This window comes from Esox lucius, chromosome 1 (assembly GCF_011004845.1).
Source record: "Esox lucius isolate fEsoLuc1 chromosome 1, fEsoLuc1.pri, whole genome shotgun sequence".
In the NCBI taxonomy this organism is placed as follows: domain Eukaryota; kingdom Metazoa; phylum Chordata; class Actinopteri; order Esociformes; family Esocidae; genus Esox; species Esox lucius.
This window is the reverse complement of record NC_047569.1, coordinates 30,563,976-30,586,306: the sequence shown is the minus strand read 5'-3', so window position 1 is coordinate 30,586,306 and position 22,331 is coordinate 30,563,976. Positions and strand designations below refer to the sequence as shown.

Sequence of the window (22,331 nt, the reverse complement as noted above, 5' to 3'; positions counted from 1 at the left end):
AAAGATCCTGGAATGTACCTTAAATTAGTCATTTGGTTGAAGATGGCTGGACTACACAATGCATACCCTAAATAAAGCAAGCTAAGCCCTGTGTTTTACTGTACAGTCATTTAGCTTTCTTTGTGTTTAGGAAACCTATTAGGCTATCTATACAGTAATTAAAATATGAACAAACTAAAAGCTGGCTTTAGTTCAACAGGGTTTTTGTCTTCTGCAAGGCCAGGGGTGGATTAAATAAAACAAAAAATGTGTAGGCTTTATGATCAGAAGACACTCTGGTACAATTAAAGCCTATAAACAGATATTTTTAAAAGAGACAATCCTGTCATATAATGAACGTTCAATAGGTTTACCTGGCCGGGTTACCGCTCCTCTCTGGAACCAAGGTGGTGTGGCACATCTTACTGTACCTTTAAGAGGTATAACATGAAAAACGACTGACATAGTTTTTCAGGAGACTTAGTATTTCCTGCGTTTCCCGCGCTCAGCTGAGCAAGCCGGGTGCCACTGAGTACATGTTTGACACTTATACCCCTGCAGTCTGGTTTTACGCTTTAGTATTTCGGTGCTACGGGTAGGGGCGTGTCTGTCATACAAAACTAATGGATTCCTCAACAAAACTATAATTTGAGGTAACTAATATACACGGTCTGTCGAACGTTCAAGATCTATTTCACCTGCGCACCGGATCTTAGACAATTATCTGTGACAGGAAAATTGAATCCCAGACGGTAGGATACTACTATTATTATTACTCCTAATTGATAATATTTCTAATGGTCTGTCGATAGTCTATTCCATTGGTAACTATAGCTAATACAAACACAATTTGTGGCTTAATGTAGACCGTATTTTGCTCACTGTTAGGTAATTAACTAGTGCATAATTTGCTAAATAATGTTTTCGATTATATTCTTATTTTGCGACTTCAGTGAAGTTATGTAACGTTATCATGAAGCAGACTTGGGCTTTAAGTAATTGATATTAGTAAGTGATTAAAGTACTTTTATCATTATCACAGGGTACAGTTATTGAAGATCTTCTTTAATATTAATTTTATTATTAATTATAGTAGTAGTAGTAGTAGTATTTCTAGTGAGAATTGTAGTAAAAATAGTAGAAGTATAGTCTAATACATAGACTTTATATTTCATAATTTTAATATTTCTCTTTTAGTCCTATTTGTTTTCATATTGTGTTTATCACTTGTTTTTTGTTTAATTTTTTAACAACATTAATTATGTGAAAATGCAAGTAGGCCTTTTTTCACATGAATAGGTGCTCAAAATAGTGTGCATCAGGGTATTTCTGTGTCTTGGGCACAACTAGTACTTGGTCACAAGATGTCCTTGGCAGTTGTAGTGTGGCATTGGGATGCGATTCTGGAAAGATGAAGCTGACAACTTGGTCAGCCGTGGTTATGTACATTTCCTGGGATTTACTGGTTAATCTAGACAGGTTATGTAAAATAAGTAATGTACATTTGTCTGTACATGTTTCACAATTTATGTAATGATGAACATTTTTCACGTGACAACTACAGTACATGTGGTTTCCAGATCCAGCTGCAGGATGAAATGACTAAGGGGGCATTTTTTATAAATGAGGGGGCATATCTAATTCATATTACATTTGCAGTGTTCATGGGGAAACAAAACTGGGAGGGCGCAGATTCTGTCTGGAGGGGCCCCAGGCCTGGTGGTTTCTCAACATTTCAGTGTGTTTTTTTCAGTGTGTTTTGTAACTCTTTGAGACCATGCGCTTAATCCCCATATAAAATTGCATGCACTAACACTTACCTACTTATAACACTAACCTTAACCTTACAATGAGTTAAAGAAACACTCTCCAATGGGGTACACAGTAAATAATAAGATAAAATAGTAAAACCGGGACTCATTAGCACCATTTTCAAAATGACTGGCAGGCATTTAGTTTTACTCAGCAGTGCATCTTTAATTATTTGGATTTATTTTAGAGTCTTTGGAAAGTTAAGTTTTTAGATGTTTTTTTGTTAGGTTTTTAGAGCATCTTGTCAAGGTTGAGCATGTCAACATTAAGGTGGTAGGAAAATAAATCTAGCCTGAGTTTTATCAAACATATCACTGACAGGAAAGACCATGTGGTGACATGACGGAGCCAAGTAGCTTGGTGTATAGAGAGAGGAGCTGAAGGCCTAGATCCAAGCCCAGAGGGACACCAGCGGTGAGAATATAGTTTCATATGGGACCCTTACTGTAAGCTTAACATGGGAGGGCATGCAAGAGCTTTCATTTCCAGCCATGTTCATTTTATATACATTGATTGATTTGATTCCTCACAGTAATTCCCAAACACGATCACCTCACTACCATTACCTTACAGAAGATTTCGTTTTAGTCTTTTTGCTTTATACCAAGTGAGAACATGGCACTGTAATATAGTTCTGCATTAATTACTGTTTCGTTTTTTGTAGGTTTTGCTGTCAGAAAATTGACAAATACTGTATGAATGTGTATGGTAATCCGTAATCCAAATTCACTTGATTGAAACATAATTACCAGTCATACAGTCTTTTTAAAAACAAGATTTAGCAAAACCTAAAGCCCCAAAACACACACTCACACACACTCGTCTTGACCGCGGAGCTCCCTGATGCCGGCTGTAACATTTCCTTTATGTCGTTATGTTAAATGCGTCTGTGTGAATTTAGCTGGCACCTAATTGATCTATATGATGCTCTGTTAGAGTCTCTCAACGCACAGGCAACCCTGACACCACTAAGGTTAACTGGGTTCTGATATCAGCCACTCTATTGGTGTGGCACTAAGGCTCACAGTAATCACTGTCCAGAGCAGTAGATTCCAACTTAATTCCAGCAGGCAGTGCCTGGTTGCTGGGATATGCCAGAGCTCCCACTCCTTAACAGTCCATTAATGTGATTCCGCAGGGCTTTGGAAACATCAGTGGCTTGCATCTTGTTTAAAGAACGCTGACGGATGATGTTGCAAGTGGATGTTTGGTGCAAATGAAACAGAGTTCTCTAAAGCACAAAAGCAGAGTGTATGTGTCTGTTTGTGTTCCGTCAATGCTTGTTCAAAGCCTTCTATTTTTGAAGACTATATGACTTGAATATGTCCACTTATCAAGTGTCTTATAAACATGTCTTTAACGTGGTCTGCCCGGTTACTGGCTTCTGTTAATTTAGTAAGCCTACCATGAGGAAATGAAAAACATTTGTCTGTATTGAGGCTTAGGATACAGAGAAATAATCATAATCAGCGATAGATGCTAACAATGTACAGGGAAATAATGTATTTTATTTGATAAGGGGCTCGCCTCATAACCAGCGATAGATGCTAACAATGTGGCCTGTGGTGAGAAGTCAGACATTGCTGTGTGTGTGTCTTTGTGTGTTGAGGCTTCTAACACCCCATGTGACTTTGAGGAAATCCCTTCTCAGTGTCAAGCAGAAGCAGCTACAGCAGACTGGCCTCAGTCTTGCAGGGAATGCTTGCTGCTCTGGACTATCTCTCGACCTCTTTGTCTCACCAGCGATGTTTAGAAACCTTCTGCTTTCAGTGGAGCCTGGTTTGACATCGACAGTCATGTTTTTTCTGGCGTAGCGAACACGCCAGACCTAGTTGTGGTCGGGGATGGCCTGGGGAAGGTGCTTATCTATTAATTGGACAGTCCATTTGACCACTGGGGTATATAATCAGGAGACTTTTTGCAGTAATTTTGCTAATAAATTAGGGTTGTTTCCATATAAAAATACAGCCTAAAAACTGGGAGGTGGAACAAGATATCAAATCAAAAACCTTTTCTATTTCTCTGGCCGCTTATCTGGTCGCTCTCTGGTCTGTTCTCACGCCACAGGTGTGGGTCGTCTTCTAATAATGAGCGGCCTTGTGCAATGAAACAGAACCATGTTATGGGTGAATTCTATGTATTCAGTTTTTTTTAAGTTTAAAAATCGACATCTGCTATGTGAAGTGTAACCTTGGCGACAAGGTCTTGAAATAACAGCCCCTGTAGTCACGACTGAAAAGTGATGAGTGTCGATGCAGACATGTAGTTATGGTATTTCAGAGTCTCGGCCTGATAGGAACCAGCCTGTGATAGTCAGGTGCTCTGTGTCTTGCCTTCCTCCAGCGTCCTGCTATCAGCTGGCAAAATGTTATTGGATCACTTCTGCTTAATAACGGAGCATTAGGTTGCCTCATGATTTCTCAGGAAAAGCATGTACAGTAGCATCAGTAGAGATGAGACACATTATTAAAATAATTTACAGTAGCATCAATAGAGATGATAAACATTATTAAAATTATTTACAGTAGCATCAACAGAGATGAGACACATTGTTAAAATCTTCTACAATAGCATCAGGAGAGATGAGACACATTGTTAAAATCATGTATAGTTGCATCAACAGAGATGATAAACATTGAAATCATGTTTATCATCGTTGTAGCATCAACCAAGCTGATAAACATTATTAAAATTATGTAGCATCAATAGATATGATAAACATTATTAAAATCACATGAAGTAGTATCAATAGAGATGATAAACATTATTAAAATCACATGCAGCAGTATCAATAGAGATGATAAACACTATTAAAATCATATGCAGCAGTATCAATAGAGATGATAAACATTAAAATCATATGCAGCAGTATCAATAATTCTAGATTTGGTTTTTACAGGAAGTTCGAGTAGACATACATTGCCAGAAGCATGCCAAGCCTCTCTACTCATGAAATGGATGTCACATGGGTTGTTATAGTGCTGTATCTGTATTTGATACCAGCTACTGAGTTTGAAAGTCTGAATATTTAATGTCTGATTATTTAATGTGTGAATATTTAAGCTCAATGAAGATAAAATTCCCAGTTCTCTTCTTTCTCTGTTCCAAATTCCAAACCTCTGTTTAGTGTAACATTCATCATGGAGGCTGATTGGGAGGGCCCACCTCCAGTCCAAGAGACCTGCCTAAAATAGATCTTGACCAGGATGGAAACAGTTCCATCCAGCTTGTGTCAAAAATATGAATTCCCTTGACAAAAGGAAAAAATTACTGCACCAATGAGAGACATGTCAGTGTACTTTACCCCATTACTGAAACTTTAATGCATCCAAAAGAACCCTGCAGCCTTGAGCTTACGATACTGTCTGTGATTGGATTGGGTTGGGTTTTCTCTTGTTTTGGTCCTTGCAAAAACTGTCTCTACCCTTTATCACTGCAGGCTGGAATTGATACATGAGTAATAAGACCTGAAACACAGTGAGAAGACCTGACACACTGGAAGAAGACCTAAAACACAGTAAGAAGACTTGAAACACAGTAAGAAGACTTGAAACACAGTAAGAAGACCTGAAACATTGGAAGAAGACTTGAAACACAGTAAGAAGACCTGAAACACTGAAAGAAGACCTGAAACACAAGAAGAAGACCTGAAACACAGGAAGAAGACCTGACACACAGGAAGAAGACCAGAATCACAAGAAGACCTGAAACACAGGAAGAAGACCTGAAACCCACGAAGAAGACCTGAAACCCACGAAGAAGACCTGAAACCCACGAAGAAGACCTGAAACCCACGAAGAAGACCTGAAACACATGAAGACCTGAAACACCGGAAGAAGACCTGAAACACAGGAAGACCTGAAACACAGGAAGAATACCTGAAACACAGTAAGAAGACCTGAACACATTGAAATAAAGATGTACATCGGTTAGCTAAAGATACCGCATCTACATCATCTACTGGTGATGACAATATTATGTTACTTCTTGACAGTCTCCTTTTCCAACTTTTCTTTATCCTCTTCATCTGCAATTATATGAGTCTATTTGTGTATGTTTGCTCCAAAATAAACAGCTGTTCTGTTTACATCTATACTTACAATGCATCTACACACCACGTGAGGCTTCCCTCACATTTAAGCGGTCTTAGAAAATGACTCCATTGATTCATCGGAAAATCCCTCTCAATAAAATTATGTGAATCTGTGAGGCCTGCACTCAGGTCTCTGTCATTCCCTGTTCCAGCACCTCCTGAACACACCCTAGTCTTCCCAAGCCCCTCGCCCAGCTCCCACCCCCGCACGCGCTACACTGACCTTGATCACTCCACATCTTGGTTCTCTCACCTGCACACCCCTGCACACCTCTGCACTACTGTGTTTGCCTTAGCCCTTGTGTACCTTCGCCTGTGTGCCTTTTTGGATTTCTGGATTTTGACCTTTACTTGTACCTTCGACCACTCTTTGCTCGCTCCTTCTAATACTTCGCTCTTCATGGTTGGAACCAAACAACCTGGCTGCCTGGAGGTCCTTACAGTATCCATTGTCCCCACATTTCAGACAACAATGTGATCCTTTATTTGCAGGCTATCAGTTTTCTCTTTTTTACAGCATACTTTTTACTCTACTCTCTCCTTACAAAGTACTAGGCAGTGAGGTCTTAGTGTTTTGTTATTACACGTGACTGAAGCCAGGTCAAGGAAGCTTGCCAAATACACAGGAACATGATTCCTTGTGTACTTCCAAGTATGTGGTCAAGTAAGCCCAGAGTCAATGTTCAAATGATGGAGGGGATATCTTACGTCATCTCGCTTTAGTGGATTGGAGCAGGTTAGTGCTTCTTCACTGGGCAAGGCCTTTTACTCTTGCCACAGTTCAGAGTCCCACTGCTATTAAAAGTAGACTCTGTGACTTTATGTTGATGCAGAAAGTAAACAGCTAGTGGGTCAATTTCTGTAACGACTACGTGTTGAAATTGGGTCCCGTGGCTAGCACGCCGTTACAGTGTGAAGCCAAGCCACATGCCAGTCTGGTTGGGTAAGCCTGTTCCTGGGATATGGCTCACAATGATCTTGAGATCCTCATTAAGGTCCTTTATGATTTATCAAATGAAAATGAAACCTTACTTAATTTTGCCATTTGGTGAAGCATTTGAAAGAAACTAAGTCTTACTTCTCCATTGTTAATCTCCTGTTGAATAAGTACTTTCCAATTGATCAGTCAGTTTCCAAAACTCCAGTTTGACGAATCATTTTTGGGCAGAAGTACAAGCTGCGGCCACTGGACAGAGACCAACTGATTTGCAGGTTCAATGTTGTGGGTTTTATTTAAATCAAATTTGTTTCACTGAGTTTGTTTTCACTTTTGTGAAAAATAATCTCCATATCGCAGCCACAACCTGTTTTTAAACATACTTGCTGCAGCCACAACCTCTTTCTAAACATAGTGATCTTACCCAGATTTCTGTGATAAAAAAATAGTTCAGTGGTAGCTGTGTGCTATACTACATGAGCAGTCTTGTTGAAAGGGCAGTTTGATACATCCCATATTTGTTTGTCAAAAACAGTAGGTATTGTTTGTTAAAGACAAATAATTGATGGAAAATGTTAATCATTGGATTGATAGGGTTAAGTTTTCCTTCTCATTGCGATCACCTTCGGCCGAACCTGTTCCGGCAGCCCAGTCTCTGGACACTGCCTCTGACAATACCTGCCTTCTCTGGCAACAGATAGGTAGTCCTTGAGAGGTGACTGTGTTTTTGAAGGCTAGCTCAGTGTGTAGCTGTTGTGTACCTGAATGTGCGGTACGTTACACTTTGATTGTCAAGGGCTGCCAACATTTGAGCACTGATTGAAGGGAGATGCCCTTTTTGTGAACGTTGTGGCTTTCATCCCTTGTGCGTGATACTGGGGTACGGTTTTAAAAGCCCAGTTCTGCAACATTACATGTTATCACATGGCAAGGCCCATGACCAGAGTAAAATGCCACAATAACAATGAATTGCAGCTTAGGTATAGGTGTCTCACCTAATGATCGCTTGCAGTCTGTCTTAGTCGTTTGTCACCCACATGTACAGTAAGTCTGCCTTACCAGTGAGTTCCAAGTCCCTCTCAGTCATTTGGAGAACAGACCTGTGTTTGTGATTATCGCCCTCACCAGTGTTCCTGATTACTGTCCCTATTTAAGTTCCTCCTGTCCTGTGTTTCTTGTTGGCCTTTGTTTGGTTTTATCCTGTGTAACATTTTTGTTTTTGTATTGTGTATTTTATTTTATTTTCTCCCAGTGCATATGCCCTGCCTCATCCCTGCAACATCTTAAAATTATTGACAGCCTTTCAGGCATTTAAGAAATGGACATGCTTTCTTACAGTTGTGCACAAAAGTTTGCATACCCCTGGAGAATTGGTAATATATGTGCCATTCCCGTCACGGTGGTGGTGGTAGGACAAGCACAGAGAAGGAAGGGCCGAAGTAATCCATGTTAAATCAAAAAGAAACAAAACAAAAGCAGCAACCAGTGACATTGGGCAGCATGTAAAACATAAAACCAAAATGAACCGGGCTCCCGACCGCAAGACCGGGTACAACCAGGGGGGGATTGCCAAAATGTCACCATTTTCTGCCAGGGTATGAGCACAACTGTAACTAAGAAAACAACTAAAACTAGCTTCATTCTGAATCTCAGTCTGTTGGTTATCAGATGACACTAGCACTTATTAATTCAACGCCTTTAGTACCTTTATGGAGAGGATTAGATACAGAACCTGGACTGACTACAATCGTTGTCACCATTAGTAGATACTTCTTTCATAATATTTGACGGTTTTTGGTTTTAATACCAAAACCTCGACAGCTCAAGTCAGTTTTTTTCCACGGACAACTCAAATGTAGAACATCAAAAAGTACCCTAAGCTTTCTGCTGAAATTAATGGTTCTGTAATGTCTGTTGTGATTGTGAAGGGAAAAAGTGTGGATCTGTGTCTGTTTCACAGTGTTTGATACAGACTTGCTGGGTTTTCTTTTGTTCAGAGGAAACCAATAGAGACACCTGCTGCAAATTGGGCACCGAAAGAAAAAACTAGTTACTGAGGATGAATGCAGTATACTGTGAAACTCTCCAGTTGTATGCTCTGGAACAGTTTCTTCTATGAATGTACATTGATGGCATGTTTTTTTGCCATATAAACTTGAATAAATAAATCGTGAACAAAATTAGAGCACCAGACAATTATTTTGTTCATATTAAATCATATTACAAGCAGTTTTAATTGTTATTATTAATATGTCAATAATGAATATATAATGAATAAAACCAATTCATTAGTTACATTTACTGCTTGTCCGGCAATATGCGTTTGCTTAAAATAATTCAGCGATTTCAGGAATTCTACTGCTCGAGAGCTTTTCACAGTGAGTCTGTGTTCCCCAGACAAGAACAGTTTGGAAACCCATGGCCTTCAGTACAGTAGCCACAACATGTTGTCACCGGCACCTTAAGCTCTCTAGTGCTCCAATCATCTAATTGGCCTTCATGGATTTATTTGTATGGGCTCTAAGTGAATGTACTCTGACTGAATGATCAATTCTGATCAATTGGACAGTCATTTGTCCGTCTCCCTTGAGGCACATCATCATTGATTCTGTGGCATTATGCTCTGACTTCCGTTCCACAAATCAATCGACCACAGGGTGTGTTTTTTTTTATATGCTTTGTGAATGTTACCCAAACCCATGTTGTTCTGTTGACTTCTAGGTCTAACTAATTGTGTGTGTTCTTTGGCAGGGTTTTGGCTGTGGGGTGCTGATGGTCTGATCCGTGGCCTGGTTCTGACTGGGTGAACAGAACCCAGGAGCCCTGAGAGGATGAGTGTTCCCCCTCCCTGGCACTCCTCTAAGGGATGAAGACCTCTGCTTTCCTCCTCTTCTTTCTGTCTTCCTTGTGCAGAACTATGGTCTGCATTCTTCCCTTTTATTCTGCACCTTCTGGCAGTTGTTAACGTACTTGATGTGATTATCCTCATTTAGGCCGTGACTGTTTGTAGTGTCATTTCATGCTGCCATTGTTAGTTTGCTTGATTCTCCTCTGCGGCGGACATTAAATGTCCTGAATTGGGTTGTGTTGAGATGTTTCCCTGTTCTGAATCACTTAAAGTAATGACTATCTCAGTGTGCTTTATAGAAGTCATCAGAAGCTAAACCAAAACAGTAATGATTTAAGCTTTACATCCTCATTTGGTGTAGCAGGTTTAGTGTAAAAGCTAATGAGAATTGGGGTTACCCACTGACCCCCCATCTGTATTGGGATTGTCACCAGCAGCCTGTGTCAACTAAGACAGTGAAGGATACGGTGAAGGAGTGGAAGAGATACAGGAACGAGTGCATGCAGAAAATAAGAACGGACCCCACAGCCCCAGGTAACAGACAGACATCTGTCCTGTGTGCAGACAGACAAATACAGGCAACCTGTATACATTTTAATATGGCCATCCAAGTGCCTTGCTCTTCTAGCTCATAGAAGACATTAACAGTCCCCAGCCTGATCATACTAGTCCCCAGCCTGCTCATACCAGTCCCCAGCCTGCTCATACCAGTCCCCAGCCTGATCATACCAGTCCCCAGCCTGATCATACCAGTCCCCAGCCTGATCATACCAGTCCCCAGCCTGCTCATTCCAGTCCCCAGCCTGATCATACCAGTCCCCAGCCTGATCATACCAGTCCCCAGCCTGATCATACCAGTCCCCAACCTGATTATACCAGTCCCCAGCCTGCTGATACCAGTCCCCAGCCTGGTTATATCAGTCCCCAGCCTGCTCCAGGCTCACACCTGATCTTCTCCCAGCAGGCTTAGTCTGCGGCCGGATGTTTGACATGTACGCCTGCTGGCCGGACGGCGCGCCCAACACCACCGTCAAAGTGGCATGCCCGTGGTACCTTCCCTGGTACGACCAAGGTACGGGTGTGGTCTGGTCGAGAGAAGGCGGTGGGGCTTAATTACGACGCTGTTTCTATCTACCGCCATGCACAATTTGATTTGCGTCCCCTGTTTGTCACTGTCTCCCTCTGTCTCGGCCTGGCCGTGTGTGTGTGTGTGAGCAGTTCGCCATGGCTACGTGTCGCGGCAGTGCGGGCCCGATGGACAGTGGGCCACCGACAACACCAGTGGCTACTGGAGGGACCACTCCCAGTGCAACGCCGACAACAGCCAGCAAGCGGCGCAGGTAACCCCCGTCGAACACCGAGCCTGGAGACCGTCTTCACAGGCACACGCCGGTATGGCTGGGAGATGGGGGGGGGGGGGGGGGTGTTCTGAGGTACTGTAACACAAGGTTAACACTCTGACAGTGCAGGGTTAGAGGGGCACACCACGTTGCACTGGGGGCTTGGAGAAAGCATTGGTCACAACAAACGGGAAGCTGTTTCAGCTGAGGAGAACCACTTTCAGAACTGATGGCTGGAATGACACCATCAGTCCAGAATGCATCTCTACGAAAATGGCACTAGTACTCGTAATTGAAAATATCCAATAAAATGCAGATTGATTTCAATTCAATCAAAGCCAAATGGTAATTTACTATGCAAAAAGTAATAAACTAGATATTGCGGTTGCATACCACCTTAACTGAACAGAGAAAGAATTGTCATGTCTTTCTGATGATGTCCTGATGCTCTTTTAGTCATGCCTGGCTGCTAATGGGCTTACAGCTCCTCCCAGCATGCTAAACCAATGTCCTCCTTTACCCATCCCTTTCACATTTCACATCTCATTCTACATTCCATTACCAGCTCAGTAGTGAATGGCCCTTTCACTACATTAATATTATAGATGTCATTCAGGTTGTTCCCCATTCAGTCTGGCAGCGTTAAATACCTGTCTTGGCTCTGGAGTGTGCGGGGGTGTAATGATATTGGAACAATGCTGAGGTCATATCTTAATTGGGTCTACCTATTTTTGGAGGAGGTTAAACTTAACAGTCAATTTATGGTTTGAAAAGGTATGTTTTTAAATTTTCTCTTCAAAATAGAAGACTTTATTTACTATTACAAAAAGATTAATCAAACCCTAGAAAATGTCCATTCATTGAATTCAATTCCATTTTGTTACTGCTGCAGAATGACTGTCCTGCTGTCTGAGACTAGCGATGAACATGCCCCACCCACCTGTGGATATTTCTTCTTTGTTTCATGCTTTTGCTTGCAATATTTCATTTTTCCCCGTAAATCTAACAACCATGGAAATGTTTGTCCCAACCTTTGAAACACTCTCCGTTTATGGGCTTAAAGTTGCAGCTTTTAGAACATTAACTCTTTGTATTGGATTTAACTCACACTCTATGCACATAAAGAATAATGAATAGCTTGATTTTTGAGTTAGTTAGCTCCTATAGGCAAACTAGCTCATCTTACATAAAAGGAAGGGCCAAAAAGCAACTCTAGTGAATAAAAAGGTTTCATCTTTTTTGATGTTTTTGACCTTTGACAATGTATTTGTGTATATAAATGCCAATGGGTCACAAATCATCTCATTTTACATCAAGGTATAAAAAAAATTCACATTTTCAAAGGAATTGTATGCAATGCAGCGTATTGAAAATTTCAGTGTGATATTTTACGAGAAATAGAAGACATTTCATTTATATCAAAATGCCTGTCAACATCTGATGAGTAAAAAAGAAAACGGGTCAATTTAAGATCTTTACAAAGAGGGAGACGGTTATGTTGCTGCTTGAAACGAGTAACTCAACTCTCCTTCGCCCCCTCAGGGCTGATAATTACAATGGCTGGTTGAGTGAGTGGCTGAGCGAATGAGTGATCGACGTCGCCACGTCTCCTGAAAGACGTCGTATATCCGACCCAGCTCTATAAGTACGACTGAACTTTTTTCGCTGGCAACCAGTTAATAACAGCGACGAGGCACGGCGGAGGCTGTCAGTGTTTGGCCAAAACACCAACATTAACTACAGTTAGCGTGGTGTTGTGCGTGTGAACACAGCTTAGGTCACGCTGGCCCGTCCTCCGCCTGATCTGAGTGCAGGCCTTTGTGTTTCCACAGGAGAAGCAAATGGTGATCCTGGCCTCCTTCCGGCTGATGTATACCGTGGGCTACTCCCTGTCCCTGGTCAGCCTCACACTGGCCTTCATCATACTGCTGATCTTCAGGTAAACACAGTCTGCCACAGTCATGGTGTAGGTCAGGATTAGAGCCTGACCATGGGGCACTTGGTGCGGTCTGAGTTTGAAGCTTTACTTCTAATCCTCGGGACTTGAATCAGACAAGTGCAAAGCGGATGTGACACCTGTACCGCTGGCAATAGTGTAGCGGCGCATTGATCCCGTTTCATGTGTCTGCACCATAGGAAACTCAGGTGCACAAGGAACTATATCCACACCAACCTGTTTGCCTCCTTCATCCTGCGAGCCATATCCATCCTCACCAGGGACGCCGTTCTTACCAGGGACACGCCCGAGTTCAGTGACAATAGAGACCTGTCCAACGTCCTCAGTGATCAGGTCGGGACATAATACCAAAGCACCCACGTCGGTCACACGCACGTGTGCCGTAGCACTTACACACCTGAATCAAATGAAAGACTTGGTAGGTTGATTAAGTCAAGTGGTAGGGTAGCATTTGAATCAGGCGTGTGAGCGCTAGGGCACAAACAAAAACGTGCACTCCTTGGGGTCCGCAGGACCAGGATTGAGAAACACTGCCATAGGCATTCATACTTGACTTTAATCCCAATTGTGTGTTTTGACCTTTGACTCCTGACCTTTGCCCCCAGGCCCTGTCTGGCTGCCGCGTGGCCCAGGTGCTAATGCAGTATTGCGTGGGTGCCAACTACTTCTGGCTGCTGGTGGAAGGTCTGTACCTCCACAACCTCCTGGTGCTCATGGTCTTCTCTGAGAACAGCTACTTCTGTGCATACCTTGTCATCGGCTGGGGTACGCACACACACACACACACACACTCAGACACACACACACACATGCATGGTGAATAATTCCATAGCACTATTTCCTGCCAGTAATGTCTTCTTTTGGGGTGCTGTGGGCAGGAACCCCGGTGTTGTTTGTGGTGCCCTGGATCATAGTACGATACCTATACGAAAACACGCGGTGAGTCATCCCACTTCCTTTCAGTCATATTGCCTTGTCGTCCATTGATGACAACAGAACTGCCACTGACAGGCTGTGAATCATTTCGTCCCAGGTGCTGGGAGATCAACGGGAACATGGCGTACTGGTGGATCATCCGCACTCCCATTCTGTTGGTCATTCTGGTGAGGGCAACTGTGGCGTCTGGGCTCCAGTACCCTTGGTTGAGACTTGAATGTGTTCAGAGAAGAGATCAGAACAGGACTCTCCTTGAAAATCAACAAAAGATATATGGGGTCAATTAAGTTTGAATGGCTAACACTCAGAAATTGTTACTTGTCCAGACTAATTTCATGCATATGTTATGTCGTGTTAGAGCTATGCTACCATTTATGTTTTTGTAGTTTTTCCATGAGAGAGAGAGAAGCAGTGGAGTCAAGGAAATATAGCGAGACAACATTTACCAAAGCACTTTTAATAAAACACATTGTAGGGATGGATGTGCATAGTTTAGGACAAGGACCTTTTTTTTTTTACCTTTCTTGTGTAAATAGATTTGTAAGGGAGTTTGGCATGTGTGTCACAGTAAGTAACGGATGACCACTTAATTGTATATAATGAACCAGATAAAACTGAAAACAATATATCAGTGGTAAAATACTTCAATTTATTAGATTTAGATTTGGTTAATGTTTTTGTAGATGTGCCAATAATTGTGACATGTTTTTGAGAAAAGAAAGAATTTCTTGGGAAATTTTTCATATGATTTGTCTTGCTCAAGACTACTCTTTACTTCTCCAGCAGATCATTTAGGTATCATGCATGGAAACTTCAACACCTAGAGACCTGAGCAAAAACCTTTAAATAAATGTAACAGTCTAAACATTAGCAGTCTGACATGCTGTATCGCAAGATGATTTTTTAGTCTTATTAATTGTATTAAGGACAGCAGCTTCATAACTTTTAGCCAAATATGTACCTTGTCCCCCTGGCTGAGTTACACAAAGCTTTTCAATTAAAAGTGTTTAACTGGAATCAATCAATCGACACAATAGCTGACATAGTCCACAAGTTAATTTTTAATTTGGCCTTCAGTTGCTGAGGAGGGACTACAGAACGCAAAACTGCAATATGCCAGCTAAGCACTGTGGGTTTTACCATACAATCAGGTTGCTTTCTTTGCATCCGTGTATAAGAACCCACCTGTCATTTATGACCATAGAGTAATGACAGTAATGAATGGCAATATTGAATATGAATGGGAACAAGCTGGCTGCAGTTTGACACCAAAACCTAAGGTATCTACTTTCTAGCCAGCTACCTGGCTAACATGGAATTCAATTATGGTGTCACATTAATCAACCCCAGCTTCTCTCCTCCGCCACCCCCCCCCCCCCCCACTGTGCCTCCCATGCAGTCTTGTCTTTTTAAGGTAAACAGGCCGTGACAAAAGGGAGGAAAGGTTGTATCGGGTCTGTAGATTTAAATGCATGGATTACTCATCAACCCAGACTCATGTCACTTGGCCTAGTTTCCTTGTAATAATAAACTAGCCATGTTTACCACGTTCCTGTAAGTTTGAATCCATCCAAGTGTTCTAATAATAAAGGATTTCCATGAGCCGCTGAGAGGAAGTTGTCCCAGAACATACATTTTTCTCCAATATTATCCATTAGAAGTATTATGCCAGAAAACATTAGGTTTTTCCGGTCACGTGACTTGTCATTGGTCCCAGAAACGTTGCTTACCTCCAAAGTAGAAAATGTTTGTCTTGGATTTAATAGTAATTATGTGTTCTCTCAATTCCAGGTCAACTTTTTTATATTTATTCGGATCATACAGATACTTGTCTCCAAATTAAAGGCACACCAAATGAGGTACACAGATTATAAAGTCAGGTAAGAACAACACAGCACCTTCTAATTCATGGATTATGTGAAAACACACACCAACCAAGCGCACTCTTATACAATCAACTTTAGTGAGATAATTACTTACAAATATTTTGTTGTTTATATTTTTTTGGTCACATAACTTACTGCCCCCCTCGCAGAAACGCATTTAGTGGGCACATGAATACTGTAAATAAAGCCGGCCCAAAAGCACTGCTGTAGCAGGTTCGATTGCTTCCCAGCCTTTGTCTGCAGTATACGATACCTTGTTAAACACTGTCCCATTCCTGGAACATTACCAAGGCTTTGGCCGTGTTGCAAACATCCAGCATAAACATAGACTCTACAGCAGTCTGGTGCGAGCCAATAGCATTTCTGATGACCTACGACTATTCACACTGAAGACATTTACTTCAAACTGTTCACCTCCATTACCTAAAAGAAATACTTCAGCATGTGTTTCTAACATCCCCTAACCTTTCATGGGAGACGACGTGATGAGAGGGATAATTCTCGGATGTTTCTGTATTCACGGGTGCCTCTCCTCTTTTGATTGTAACCTGGTGTTCTTGGGGGCAAGCAGGACTTTAGGAAAGCACCCACATCCAAGAGGATACTGTGGGCAAATCTGACATACAGTACTGTGAAAGTCTTAGGCACCTGAAAGCCAAACAAAGACCATTTATTTGGGTTATTATTATAAACTATATAATATACAAATCCCTGAATATAATATATATATTTGCAAATAAACACTATCCAAATAAATGACTTTAATTCAACTTTCAGGTGCCTAAGACTTTTACACAGTACAGTACAGTAAGTCTGATTGGTATCGAAGTACTGATGTAGCTGATGCAGTGATTTGGGACAACTGAGAAGAGAACATGGGAAGAGGCCTTTCTGATTTCCAAAGCTGCTTTGTTTTGAAGCTTTTACTGAATATCTCTATTCAAGTCCAGCCGTGGGAGTTGTTGCATTCACTGTTTGACTTTCTTGTGTGTGTTTGAAAAGGGACCCTTGATGTCATTCATGTGGTGACATCAAGATGTTCACTATGTAGGACCAAACAGACCGCTCTGAAACCCTATTTATACCTTGTTCTAAATATGTGTCTTTTGTCCAGATCTCATCCATTTACACTTATGAGATCAGACCACAAATGATCACAGTGTATCATTGACACAGTCGGGAGAACAAGTATGTGATACACTGACGATTTTGCAGGTTTTCCTACTTACAAAGCATGTAGAGGTCTGTCATTTTTATCATAGGTACTCTTCAACTGTGAGTGACGGAATCTAAAACAAAAATCCAGAAAATCACATTGTATGATTTTTAAGTAATTAATTTACATTTTATTGCAAGACATAAGTATTTGATACATCAGAAAAGCAGAACTTAATATTTGGTACCGAAACCTTTGTTTGCAATTACACAGAACATACCTTTCCTGTAGTTCTTGACCAGGTTTGCACACACTGCAGCAGGGATTTTGGCCCACTCCTCCATACAGACCTTCTCCAGATCCTTCAGGTTTCGGGGCTGTCGCTGGGCAATACGGACTCCAAAGACTTTCTATTGGGTTCAGGTCTGGAGACTGGCTAGGCCACTCCAGGACCTGGAGATGCTTCTTACGGAGCCACTCCTTAGTTCCCATGCTGGAAGACCCAGCTACGACCCATCTTCAATGCTCTTACTGCTCTTATGTGTTTCCACCTCCATGCTTCATGGTTGGGATGGTGTTCTTGGGGATGTACTCATCCTTCTTCTTCCTCCAAACACGATGAGTGGTTTAGACCAAAAAGTTATATTTTTGTCTCATCAGACCACATGACCTTCTCCCATTCCTCCTCTGGATCATCCAGATGGTCATTGGCAAACTTCAGACGGGCCTGGACATGTGCTGGCTTGAGCAGGGGAACCTTGCGTGCGCTGCAGGATTTTAAACCATGACGGCGTAGTGTGTTACTAATGGTTTTCTTTGAGACTGTGGTCCCAGCTCTCTTCGGGTCATTGACCAGGTCCTTACTCAGCTCTCTGGTCTTGGCCATTGTGGAGAGGTTGGAGTCTGTTTGATTGAGTGTGTGGACAGGTGTCTTTTATACAGATAACAAGTTCAAACAGGTGCAGTTAATACAGGAAATCAGTGGAGAACAGGAGGGCTTCTTAAAGAAAAGCTAACAGGTCTGTGAGAGCTGGAATTCTTACTGGTTGGTAGGTGATCAAATACTTATGTCATGCAATAAAATGCAAATAGATTATTTAAAAACCATACAATGTGATTTTCGGGATTTTTTGATTCTATACATACTGTACATACTGTACATACAGGAACATACAGTACGTACAAAGGCCACATGTTATTGCGAGGTATGAATAGGCTTCAATAGTTTTCCTGGCTTGGTGCTGTGAATAAGGCGTTGTGTTTGCAGGTTGGCCAAGTCCACTCTGACTCTCATTCCTCTCCTGGGCATCCATGAAGTTGTCTTTGCCGTGATGTCAGAAGAACAGACCGAGGGGATCCTCCGAATTGTCAAACTCTTTTTCGAACTCTTCTTTAACTCTTTCCAGGTAATACATTGAGCCATGGTGAGATACACGCTTCGTGGATGTGTCTGTCTAGATTCTTGTTTGGGTGTTCGTGCTGGTGTGCATGCCGTAGTCCATGTGCAGGGCCTAGGCATAATCAACATAAGTGGTGGATTAGGGCCCTCGACTGCTAGGGGGCCACAACCTCTAGGGACTGCTTGGGGAAGGGTCCCCAAATAAAATTTTGCCTAGGGCCCCCAAAAGGCTAGAGCTGGCCCTGTCCATGTGTTTTTTCTTTCTGGGCATGCGCATGCGTTCTGTGCTTGAGTACATACTTGTACACCCTTCTTGCTCTGTGGTACCTTCAGTCTGTTCTAGTCAAGGTTCACGTCTATGTGTCTGTCATCTCACAGGGTCTTCTGGTGGCCATCCTCTACTGCTTCGTCAATAAGGAGGTGAGTGAGCAGGTTTGCCTTCGACGAGGCCCAGAGCAAAAGTAGCAGTCCCACCTGAGGTTCTGGCCCTTTCAGTGCTGTCGATTCCTATGAGAAGTCAGTGCTTTCTGCCACCGACTGGCAGCCTGCTGTTATGGCTGGCCTGTCACATGGAGGAGCTCACAGTCATGTTTAGCCTTTAGTGATACGAAATTAAATAAAATCGTACTTTATTTACACAGCACATAACTTTTACACAGCACATTGGAACATTAATTCCAATGTGTTTCTAGAAGTTAAATGAAAATGTTGACGTGGGTGGAGTGTCATTGTGTTGAGGATCGCTGATTCAAGCTCAGCGTTCGGCGCTCTCTCTCAATATCCCCCTTTCTTCGTATCTCTTTTTCCCCATCTGTCCATCTCTCCCAGGTTCAGTCGGAGATCAATAGGAAGTGGCAGCGATGGAAGCTGGGAATAGCTGTCCTGGATGACATGCGCAATACTGGCAGCAACACGCCACAGGGGGGCGCCACCACAGGGCAATGCGAGCATGACCAGCTCTGCCAGTCTGACTGTCCGCAGAACAACATCCAGAACCTCTCCTCGGACGCCTCCGCGTCTGGGCCACATCCTCCCCCACAGCACCACCACCACCCAGGGGCCAAGAAGGGCACGGCCTACTGCTACATCTCCAGCCACGGGCGGGTGCTTAGCGGCATGGGTGTAGCTGCACTGGGCCACGGGGATGTAGACGGAGGCATGAAATTCTCTGAGAGCTACTGCTGAGCAACACTCAGTTAACACGGGCTAACAACTAGCCTGGCCCCCTGTGTCGTTTCAGGTGGAATCTGAGACGGACAATCGTCTGATTCCGTTAAGTTCTTCCAGGTCTACACGGCCTAACGGGTGTTTCGTTCAGCCATTGTGTTAATAGTTGGGTGCAAAGTGATCCGGGACTCGTCCTCGCCGGGCAATCACTTGAGGGCTGCCAGTGGCAGATGACTGCATGACGACTCACATTGAAATCATCCGGTGCTCCGTGTTCGTTTCATATTTCAAGTAACCAGTGATAGAATTATCTCTAACCAATCAGAAACTCGGATGCAATTTCTGAACACTGCTCTACAGCAGTATGTGTTTTAGGGCGCAACCCATGAATGCCCTGGGCCCATTTGGACTTTTTGAGAACATTTTACCTTTTAGAAATCATTTTGGAGTGACTCACATTCTGACTCATTGTGAAGAATGTTGGTGGATGTGGCGTGATGCTTCAGCCAGAGCAAGCCGTTTGAGTGGCTGTGCAAAATGACCTCACCCAAGCGCAACATTGCCTGAACGGACCTAAATGTTGCGTAAAAGTACTAGTCCAGTAAAAAGTGCATTGGTTTTAGCTAATAGTTATCAAAGAAGCACTTCAGAGCCCCCAAAATATATTATTGTGTCATATTTGTATCTTCAGTTCAATTCATGATTAAATTGAGAAAATAACACTGTTAAACCTTTATATGCTCTGATTCCTTTTCTACCTCTCGCTCTTGCTGTGGATAAAGTGGAGATGTTTCTGCTACTACGTGCCAACCGAGGGTCTTCATGTGCAATGGAAGTTATAACAGTAGAGTTTTAGTTGTAGTATACTGTGTTGGCCAAACAGTGAATTACTTTCTGGATGGCAGTAAACCAATTGACCTTACCAGTGAGCTAGGTATTGAGTACATACACATAACACACAAATGCAAACAGACAGCCACTGAAAAACTCTGACTCTCTGACTCACCCTTAGGACTGATCGATAGCACCTCCAGCAGGGCAGAGGACAATATGACACCCTCAGATTTAATCGCAAGGGATTTTTGCCATTCACACTCTAGAACTGACAGGAAATGGAAGTGGGCAGGATGTGGAATTATAGTAGGTTTTGTGCACTCTTGCAAGAGATGTGAGTCCTGATGTTCCTCTGCTTGCTATTTCTTCTGTCAAGGCTTGAGACTATAAAAAGAGTGTGAGCTGCTGTGTCTTGATAATGGGCAGATTTATATGATAATCAATGCAGTCCAAGGACTGTTTGATCACATGCACAATGAGATTAGTTCATAAAATGCACTTAGCAGGGGAAGGGGCAGACTTTTACTGTACTGTACAATGTTTTTTGTATTATTGCTATTCCTATTAACATAGTGGAAACTATAAAATAATGGAATGTCCAAAATCAAGCCCTTTGTGTGATCTTCTCGGAATATTAGTCGTATGGAGTTTCAAATGATATACCTCACCTCACATGGGGAGTTATGGTAACTTGGGTCTGTAGGGTAAGGAAGACTAAATGCTAGGCGCCATGCGTCAGGGTCTGTAGGGTAAGGATGACTAAATGCTAGGCACCATGCGTCAGGGTCTGTAGGGTAAGGATGACTAAATGCTAGGCGCCATGCGTCAGGGTCTGTGGGGTAAGGATGACTAAATGCTAGGCGCCATGCGTCAGGGTCTGTAGGGTAAGGATGACTAAATGCTGGGCGCCATGCGTCAGGGTCTGTAGGGTAAGGATGACTAAATGCTGGGCGTCATGCGTCAGGGTCTGTAGGGTAAGGATGACTAAATGCTGGGCGCCATGCGTCAGGGTCTGTAGGGTAAGGATGACTAAATGCTAGGCGCCATGCGTCAGGGTCTGTAGGGTAAGGATGACTAAATGCTAGGCGCCATGCGTCAGGGTCTGTAGGGTAAGGATGACTAAATGCTGGGCGCCATGCGTCAGGGTCTGTAGGGTAAGGATGACTAAATGCTGGGCGCCATGCGTCAGGGTCTGTAGGGTAAGGATGACTAAATGCTGGGCGCCATGCGTCAGGGTCTGTAGGGTAAGGATGACTAAATGCTGGGCGTCATGGGTCAGGGTCTGTAGGGTAAGGATGACTAAATGCTGGGCGCCATGCGTCAGGGTCTGTAGGGTAAGGATGACTAAATGCTGGGCGCCATGCGTCAGGGTCTGTAGGGTAAGGATGACTAAATGCTAGGCGCCATGCGTCAGGGTCTGTAGGGTAAGGAAGACTAAATGCTAGGCGCCATGCGTCAGGGTCTGTAGGGTAAGGATGACTAAATGCTGGGCGCCATGCGTCAGGGTCTGTAGGGTAAGGATGACTAAATGCTAGGCGCCATGCGTCAGGGTCTGTAGGGTAAGGATGACTAAATGCTAGGCGCCATGCGTCAGGGTCTGTAGGGTAGGGATGACTAAATACTGGGCGCCATGCGTCAGAGTCTGTAGGGTAAGGATGACTAAATGATAGGGGCCATGCGTCAGGGTCTGTAGGGTAAGGATGACTAAATGCTAGGCGCCATGCGTCAGGGTCTGTAGGGTAAGGAAGACTGTTCACCAAATAAAAACAATAGTAAATAATTCCATGCATACAACTGTCTGCGTGTTTCCGTTCTGTCGTGTGGTTTTATCTTTTTTTTTGTGTTTTGACGTCCAGCTTCAGTTGCCTGTGGTGGCGTTTCATGTAATCATAGCTGTTTTTAGGACTCTACTAGACTTCATTTTGGTCTGACTGGACAGACAGCTTACCTTCAACACATTAACATTTCTCACACAGACCAACAACGG

The 22,331-nt window shown here is 42.9% G+C and overlaps 1 protein-coding gene across 7 annotated transcripts; it reads left to right on the top strand.

The window, feature by feature from the left end:
* The first annotated feature begins 394 nt into the window (after positions 1-394).
* gipr (gastric inhibitory polypeptide receptor) lies at positions 395-20,638 on the top strand. 7 transcript variants are annotated; one of them, XM_020045405.2, is made up of 15 exons: positions 395-632; positions 5,231-5,679; positions 9,573-9,741; positions 10,104-10,203; positions 10,631-10,741; positions 10,888-11,009; positions 12,842-12,948; positions 13,146-13,299; positions 13,572-13,731; positions 13,845-13,905; positions 14,000-14,069; positions 15,694-15,782; positions 18,212-18,350; positions 18,722-18,763; positions 19,172-20,638. In XM_020045405.2, the coding sequence occupies exons 3-15, from the start codon at positions 9,688-9,690 to the stop codon at positions 19,526-19,528; spliced, it is 1,566 nt and encodes a 521-aa protein (XP_019900964.2). In that variant the 5' UTR covers positions 395-632; positions 5,231-5,679; positions 9,573-9,687; the 3' UTR covers positions 19,529-20,638. The 7 variants fall into 7 exon arrangements, with proteins under 7 accessions (XP_019900964.2, XP_019900960.2, XP_010863878.2 ...); XM_020045401.2 differs by having other exon boundaries at positions 395-731; XM_034290122.1 differs by lacking the exon at positions 395-632 and adding an exon at positions 2,132-2,205.
* The last annotated feature ends 1,693 nt before the right edge of the window (positions 20,639-22,331 follow it).

Excerpts from the sequence above, each read along its gene's own strand:
- gipr (XM_020045405.2), top strand. The coding sequence starts at position 9,688 with ATGAAGACCTCTGCTTTCCTCCTCTTCTTTCTGTCTTCCTTGTGCAGA. Across the intron at positions 13,732-13,844 it reads ATACCTTGTCATCGGCTGGG|GAACCCCGGTGTTGTTTGTG; the intron begins GTACGCACACAC and ends TGCTGTGGGCAG. Across the intron at positions 14,070-15,693 it reads CCATTCTGTTGGTCATTCTG|GTCAACTTTTTTATATTTAT; the intron begins GTGAGGGCAACT and ends TCTCAATTCCAG.